The sequence below is a fragment of the Tupaia chinensis genome, unplaced genomic scaffold (assembly GCF_000334495.1).
Source record: "Tupaia chinensis unplaced genomic scaffold, TupChi_1.0 Scaffold143204_1, whole genome shotgun sequence".
NCBI lineage: Eukaryota > Metazoa > Chordata > Mammalia > Scandentia > Tupaiidae > Tupaia > Tupaia belangeri.
This window is the reverse complement of record NW_006203048.1, coordinates 138,269-146,342: the sequence shown is the minus strand read 5'-3', so window position 1 is coordinate 146,342 and position 8,074 is coordinate 138,269. Positions and strand designations below refer to the sequence as shown.

At 37.3% G+C, this 8,074-nt stretch overlaps 1 protein-coding gene across 3 annotated transcripts in view; it reads left to right on the top strand.

The window, feature by feature from the left end:
• Nucleotides 1–7,678, top strand: part of LOC102477861 (B-lymphocyte antigen CD20-like) — a 26,481-nt gene extending 18,803 nt beyond the window's left edge. For 2 of the 3 annotated variants that reach the window (XM_014582242.1, XM_006163814.1), the window contains 2 exons: nucleotides 272–392; nucleotides 7,144–7,678. In XM_014582242.1, the coding sequence (XP_014437728.1) occupies nucleotides 272–392; nucleotides 7,144–7,196 (174 nt within the window). In that variant the 3' untranslated portion in view covers nucleotides 7,197–7,678. The remainder of the gene's footprint in view (nucleotides 1–271; nucleotides 393–7,143) is intronic. The other variant, XM_006163815.1, reaches the window with a different exon arrangement.
• Nucleotides 7,679–8,074: the final 396 nt, after the last annotated feature.

Below are 8,074 nucleotides of genomic sequence, written 5' to 3'. Positions count from 1 at the left end.
CCCCGTTCATGATGTTAGCCTTTAAAATTACCCTTAGATCTGTAAGACCCCAGAGCACACTATTTAAGGTAACTTGGATGCCGTGTATCCTGGTGATCATCTCACTTTGACTCAAATAAGCTCTTTCATTTTATTTATTTTTGCCTTAGTCACCTTTTCAGGCTGACAGATGGATAGGATGAATGATATTTAAACCTTATTTTCTAAATGTTTTTCATGATTTCTAAATGATTAATTCATATGAGGAATATTGTCTTTCTCTTTAATCCAGATGTCTGGTTTTCTGCTTTTACAATACACACTCTACATCACCATCTTAGAGCTCACTGCTGCAAGCATAAACATCCATTGGGCTCTCGGAGCATTTCATCATGAGCTATACAATGAAGAAAGTGAGTAATTTTGGTCTGACTGTCAGATCAAGATAAAATTGTTTCTATTAGGAACTTTCTCTGAGCGTCTAAGTTCAGCTAGAATTTGGGAACAAAATTGTTCTTTCTAAAGTAAGATCAAGGACAGACAGCTGAGTACATTGTAAAACATCTTCTGCTTGATAAATATGACAGTGACGTCAGACAACTTTCCCTATAAAGTTTGTCTCATATATTTATATCTTTTAGGAGGTTAATAGAGGAAATACATAGATCTAAAAGGCTTCAGGGGTCATATCAGTGACAGTGGAACACTGAATGCTATAGACTCAAATACTCAAGTTTTGTTGTGAAATGTTAGTTTCTAAAGTCTGGGATCTTCAAATGCTTTCAAAAAATAAATATTTTAAGAACTCTGAACAAAGTACTTCTGCAATAGAAAAGTAAGAAACTCCAAAATCTAGTCTTCCATGAAAACAATGAGAACACTGACAAAAGTTGTCAAAATCAACTCTTTTAGAACTCTGGACATTAGTCAAACACTTGCAACAATTTAAGGAACATTTCTTCAAGATAAATGTCTGACTCTTGGTAAGAACAGTGAGCTTTATGGTGTTGTGTTTGCCCTATTACCATCCCACTTGCCCCATCTTCACAGTAGCTTCTCGATGTTAACAATCTTGAAACCACAATTCCGTAATAAACCCAAATCTAACACCCAGAGAAATGGGCAAAATGAGACTGGACTTCTCTGAAAAAAAATACTTCCATTCAGAGAATTGTTATTGACTTATCTGGCAACTCCCTGGAAATCCCATTGGGAAGAAGCTTCTTAACCTGACCTCACGCACAACTCAGTCACTGTGAACAGCTTTTCCTACTGGGATGTTTGTCAAAACAATCAGCGACATTTAATATTACTGCTGCCTGAGGCAAAGATAATAGTTTGAACAAACAAAAGACTGACAAAAAAATTTTAAAAGGAAAAACCTGGGGAGTAAGATGTCCATAAAAGACAATGACAAGGGAACCAGCAGTTAGCATAATGGCTATGTCGCTGGACTCCCATGTAGTCGACCGTGGTTCGTGTCCCGGACCCTATGGCTTAAAACTTGTGTGTCTGACTTAAGTTTTCCTGATATAGTTCTACCTTCAGAACTCCTTGAAGAACGGTCTGGTGTTAGTAAATTCTTTCAGGTTTTGTTTATCTGAGAATGTTCTTGTCTTCTCTTCCCATATGAAGGATAATCTTGCCAGGTATAGTATTTTTGGTTGAAATTGTTTTTCACTCAACACTTTGAATATGTTTTCCCATTTTTCCTTGCTCTCATAGTTTCCCATGAGAGGACTACTTTAGCCTGATGGGATATTCTTTGTAGGTAACTTGAGCTTTCTCTCATGAGCTTTGCCATGTAGAAGTTTTTTAGCCTGATGTAGTCCCACTTGTTTATTTTTGGTATTACTGCCTGTACTTTGGGGGTCTTATTTAAGAAATCTTTGTCTACTCCGATGTCTTCAAGAGTTTTCCCTGTGTTTTCCACCAGTATAGTTTAATCTTTTGAGGCTTTATGTTTAGACCTTTGATCTTTTTTGAGTTGATTTCTGTTCATGGTAAAAGAAAGGGATCTAGTTTCATTTTTTTGCAGGTGGATATCCATTTCTTTCAGCACCATTTGTTGACAAGGCTTTTTCTTCCCCATTGGATTGTCTTATGCTCCTTTCAAAAATCAGTTGGCCAGCTGGTGTTTTTATTTCTGGAGTCTCTATTCTGTTCCTTTGGTCTCTACATGTCTATGTTTGTGCCAGTACCATGCTGTTTTGGTTATCACAGCTTTGCATATGTTTTGAAGTCAAGGAAAGACATATCTCCTACTTTGTTCTTTTTGCCCTATATTGCCTTGGTAATATGCAGCTATTTATTTATTTATTTATTTATTTATTTTAGAGGCTTTTGCCAGAAAGACAAAGAGAGATAGAGAGACAGCAAGAAATCACCCCCACAGGGGGGATGGCCACGCTGCAATCCCTTCTCCTCCCTTCTCCTCTTGGGATCTTGGACACGCATGCACACACACCCAGCATGAGTTTAAGCCACCAGGTCCGGGACTCAAACCATGGTCAACTACGTAAGAGTCCAGTGACATAGCCATTACGCTACCTGCTGGTTCCATATGCAGCCTTTTATGATTCCAGACAAATTTTATGATTTTTTTTTTCTATTTCTGTGAAGAATATCACTGACAACTTAATTGGAATTGTATTGAATTTGTAAATTAATTTGGGTAATAGTCACATCTTAATTATATTGATTCTTTCGATCCAGTAACATGAAATGTCTTTCCTTTTTAGCATAGCATGCTCAATTTCTTTTTTTCAATTTTTTATACAGAAGTATTTTACCTCTTTGGTTATGTTTATACCTAAGTGTTTTGTTCATATGTGTGGCTATTGTGAATGTCATTGCTTTCTTTAATTCTACCTCAGCCTGTTCATTTGTTGGTGTATAAATTTGCTATCAATTTTTGTATACTGATTTTATCATATAACTACTAAATTTACTTATAGGAGTTTTTTCATGGATTACTTTGGACTTCCTGTGTATATAATCATGCAAATAGGGACAATTTAATTTCTTCTTCAAACAAATAATCCAATTAAAAAATAGACAAATGAGCTGAACATGTAACTCTCCAAGAAAGACATACAAATAGCCAAAAAAAAAAAAATTTAAAAATGCTAAACATCTCTTATCATAGGGGAAATGAAAGTCAAAACCACAATGAGATACTACTAAACCTGAGTCAGAATAGCTACGATCAAAAAAATAAATAAATAAATAAAGATCGACAAGTGCTGGCAAGGCTATGGTAAAGAGAGCCCTCCTACACTGTTGGTTGGAATGTAAATTAGTGTATTCACTGTAGAGAACAATATGGCAGTTTCTCAAAAACCTACAAGTAGAACTATTACATGGCCCAATAATACCACTCCTGGGTATTTACCTAAAAAATAGAAAAACACTCAGTCAAAAAAGACACTTGCACATCTATGTTTATTGCAGCATTATTCACAATTGCCAAAACATGGAATCATCCTAAATGCCCAAGAATAAAACACTGGATTGACATATGCAGCACATATACATTACTGAATACTGCTCAGCCACAAAAAAAAAAAAAAGAAAGAAAAAAGAAATCGTGTCATTTGACAAAGTGGATTAAAATAGCAGATTTAATACTAAGCAAAACAAACCGAACTATGGAATGAAGACAGGCATTGTGTGTCCCTGCTCAGTATATACCAAATGTCTGTACTTTATGGCAGAAACTGAAATATTTAACAGCAGAGATGACAAGTATAGTTACCAGAGACTTATAGGAGAGGGTTGATAATGGGGAGGAGGCTCAGGGAAAAAAAGTTTAACAGACACAATTAGCTGTTGAAGATAATGTATATGGTAATATCTTTGACTTGATTAACATGCAATGTATGGCATGTTGTGTACATGCTTTAAAAACTCGTATTGTAAGCTGTTAAGTTGCGCAGTGATTAAATGTAAAAAAAAAAAGAAAAAGAAAGGACATTACTAACAACCTTACAGAAATAAAAATGGTATGCAATGAACGATCATATGCCAACAAATTACATAATCTACATGAAATGGATACATCCCTAGAAATACGCAAAAGTACTGAAACAGATTGAAATAGAAATAAAAATTTGGATAGACCTATCACAAGTTAAGAGATTAAATTAATAACAAAAATCTCTTTTCATAAACAATCACCAGTCCCAGATAACTACATTATGACTTCTACCAAATATTCAAAGAAATAATAATAATCCTTCACTACTCTTGCTAAAAATAAAAAAGGAAAGAACACTTCCTAACTCATTCTTTGAGACTAGTATTACACCGATAACTAAAATCAGACAAAGACCTCGCAACCAAAGAAATCTGTAGCTAATACTAATTATGAATAACTGAATGCATAAATCCTTAGAAAATACTAGCAAATGGAATCCAACAACACATAAAATATATTATACATCATGACTAATTAAGATTTATCCTAGGAGTACAAAGCTGGTTCTACATATAAAATCAATCAAGGGATGAGGCTAGCAGGTAGCGTGGTGGTTGGGGCACTGGACTCCAACATGGCTGACCACGGTTCAAGTCCTACAGCTGGCAGCTTGCTTTCTCACTTTTTCTCTCTCTCTCTCTTTCTCTCGCACAACTATAGCAAGTTAAATAATAATAATAAATAAATAAGTAATTGTTTAAAAAAAATAACCAAGGGCTGACCCCCTAGCTAGTAGCTAAGGAACTCTATCCCACATGACCACCCACAGCTCAAATCGTTTGAAAAACACACCAGACATGTGTGTGAATATGCCCCAAATCCCAACAGGATGGAGAAATGGAGGAGAATGGATTGAAACATGACCATGCCCCATTGAAGGGTGCGTTCTCTCTATCTCTGTGTCTTTATTTATGAGTCGCACACACACTTTGGTGATTTTTGTTTTAGATGGATATAATACAACATACTAAGAGAATAAAATAAAAAGCAAATGGTCATCTCAGGAGATATAAAATAAGCATTTAACAAGATGCAACACTCTTTTATTATTAAAAAAAAAAAAAAAAACTCAACAAAGTAGGAATAGGATAGAATTTCCTCAACCCCAAGAGGGACTTTTTTTTTTTTTGAGAGATTTTTTTCGCTATAGGGTGCGTGCACTCACCAGACAGACAGAGAGAGATATAGAGTCAGAAAGCGAGAAATCATCCCCCAGGGGGGATGGTCACGCCACAATCCCTTCTCCTCCATTCTCCTCTCGGGATCTTGGGCAGGCAGGCACATGCGCCCGGTGTGAGTTTTAAGCCACCGGGTCCGAGACGTGAACCGCGGTCGACTACATGGGAGTCCAACAACATAGCCATTACGCTAACTGCTGGTTCCCAAGAGGGACATTTATGAAAAATCCGTAACTATATAATACTTGATGGAAAGCTATTGAATCATTTTCCTCTAAGATAAAGGATAAAATAAAGATACCTACTCTTGCTGTTTTTATTCAACATTGTGCTAGAGATTCTGTCCAGGGCAATCAGGCAATAAAAATAATTAATAAATAAGAAGATCCAGGGAGGTCAGCTGTGGTGTGGTGGCTGGGGCTGCTGGATCCCCTATGGCCCACCGTGTTGTTCAAGTCCTGGACCTAGTGGCTTGAAAGACTTGCTGGGCATGTGTACATGTGTGTCCAAAAGCTCAAAAGGAAAATGGAGAAGGGATTGTGAAGTGGTCATCCCACCCTGGGGAAAGGGAGGCTTTCTCACAGTCTCTCTCTCAAAAGGAAAATGGAGAAGGGACTGTGAAGTGGTCATCCCACCCTGGAGAAAGGGAGGCTTTCTCACAGTCTCTCTCTCTCGTTCTTTCTCTCTCCAGTAAGTGCACGTACCCTATAGCAAAATGAAAGGAAATAGGTTGGTCAAGGAAGAAGTAAAACAGACTCTCTTACAGATATCATGGTCTCATATAAATATATATATATATGTATATATACATGCTAAGAAATCCATGAAAATAGTTAGTAGAACTAAGAAACAAATTCAACAAAATGACAGGATACAAGATCAATATGCTATCAATATACTAATGTGTAATATCATCATACTGTAGTATAACCCAGATGCTCTCCACTCCATTGGCTGTTCAGATATTTCTCTCCTCACCTCAAAAAAGAAGTATAAGAGGATCTTAAAATTGTTGTGGAATAATACAATTAACATATGAGTTTAATTTAGTGCAAAAATTTTTCAAAATCCATGCTTACTTTTATCATAATGTGCATTTCCATGAACTTTCTTTTTTTTTTCTTTCTTTTTTTGAAGAGGTTTTTTTTTTTGCTATAGGACGCATGTGCTCGCCAGACAGACAGAGAGAGACAGAGAGACAGAAAGCGAGAAATCACCCCCCAGGGGGGATGGCCACACTGCAATCCCTTCTCCTCCATTCTCCTCTCGGGATCTTGGGCACACACGCACACGTGCCCGGCGTGAGTTTAAGCCATCAGGTCCAGGACTCAAACCGTGGTCGACTACGTGAGAGTCCAGCAACATAGCCATTACGCTAACTGATGGTTCCCATTTCCATGATCTTTCTGAAGACTCTTCATGGAGAACCCAAAAAGAATCTCAGTACTCACCTAAGTTTAGCTGAAAGTTAAAATCACTTTGAAAAGAGTAATGTTTTACTTTAAGATGATTGTTGGGCCAGCTGTGCTGTGGTGGTTGCCATAGCTAGATCTCATGTGGCTGATTGCACAGTGGAGTCCCAGGGGCTTGAGAAACGCTTAAGGCATATGTGCATGCTTGCTCAAAATACTGAAAGGAGAAATGGAGAAGGGATCACAGCATGACCATCTCTGATATGGGATGTTTGCTCACTTTCTCTGTTTCTCTCCCCTTTTCTCTGACTGGTGAGCACATTACCCTCTAGCAAAATTGAAATAAAAAAATAAAGATTTTTGTAGTTTATTGAAAGCTCTGGTAATTGATGGGTCATACGGTTAATGTGCCTTTGAGTAGGCCCCCCAGGACAGGACAGGTGTTGTCTTCTGAGTACTTCAACTGGCCATGGTCTAGGTTTGTATATTCGCTTGTTTGTTGTTGTTACTGTCTTATTTTGATTAAATGGCTAAGAACAGGTTCTTCTTACAGAGTATAATAATGATTGATTTTCTATCACTCAACTTATCCCAGGTTCATCTTCAGTCTCGGAAATCTCCTCATCAGAATATTCTCCCCCTTCATAATTTGCAAAGAACCAGTATGACTCCAATCAAGAACAAACGAATCATTGTGAATTAGTGAAGAACTCTGTAATTTTCAAAAGGCCTCATGGGAAATGTATTCTAATGAAGTTCTTTCCATTACTCCTCTTCCCTCATCCTTCAATACAGGATGCAATCGGATCATAAGTTCACTCTTCCCTTTTTAAAAAGCTTGTATAGCCAAACATGGATAAATATAGCCTGCCTTACCCTTGATGTCTGAAGGATGTAGAAAAGCAGAGATGAATGCCCACTTTATTTCAGGTTGAAGGGGACTGGCACGAATGAAGGGACACTTTCAACTGAGAAAAAAAGTACTTGGCCTTCGGAAGTACGCACAGTGTCAATGTAGCAATAGCAAATCTCTTGACCTCTCCAGTAAACAGAAATTATAGTTCCTAGTCCTTGGAGTAGATGGGCGTATTAAGTGGCAAGACATCATCAAAAGGGCTTAGAATAGCTCCTTACACATAATAATTCCTCAATAAATTGTTATTACTTATATTTTATCAGCATTTTTAATTATAACAGTAGCATGATGATCTTAGGCTAGATTTGAACTTGTCTTATTTTCCAAGAAATGGAGACTAGAACCTACCTCTGAAAGCAGACGATGCACTCAACATTTTAAGTCCGGGGGCTGTTGTGGATTAAATTGTGTCTCCCCAAAAAGACATGGAAGTTCTCACCTTTAGTACCTTAGAATGTTACCTTAGATAGGCATTGAATCTTTACAGAGGTAATCAAGTTAGATGAAGTCACTAGGATGGGCACCAATCCAGAGACAGTCATGTACAGAGAGAAGACTGTAAAGACCCATGAGAGGATATGGAGTGATTCATCTATAAATCAAGAAATGC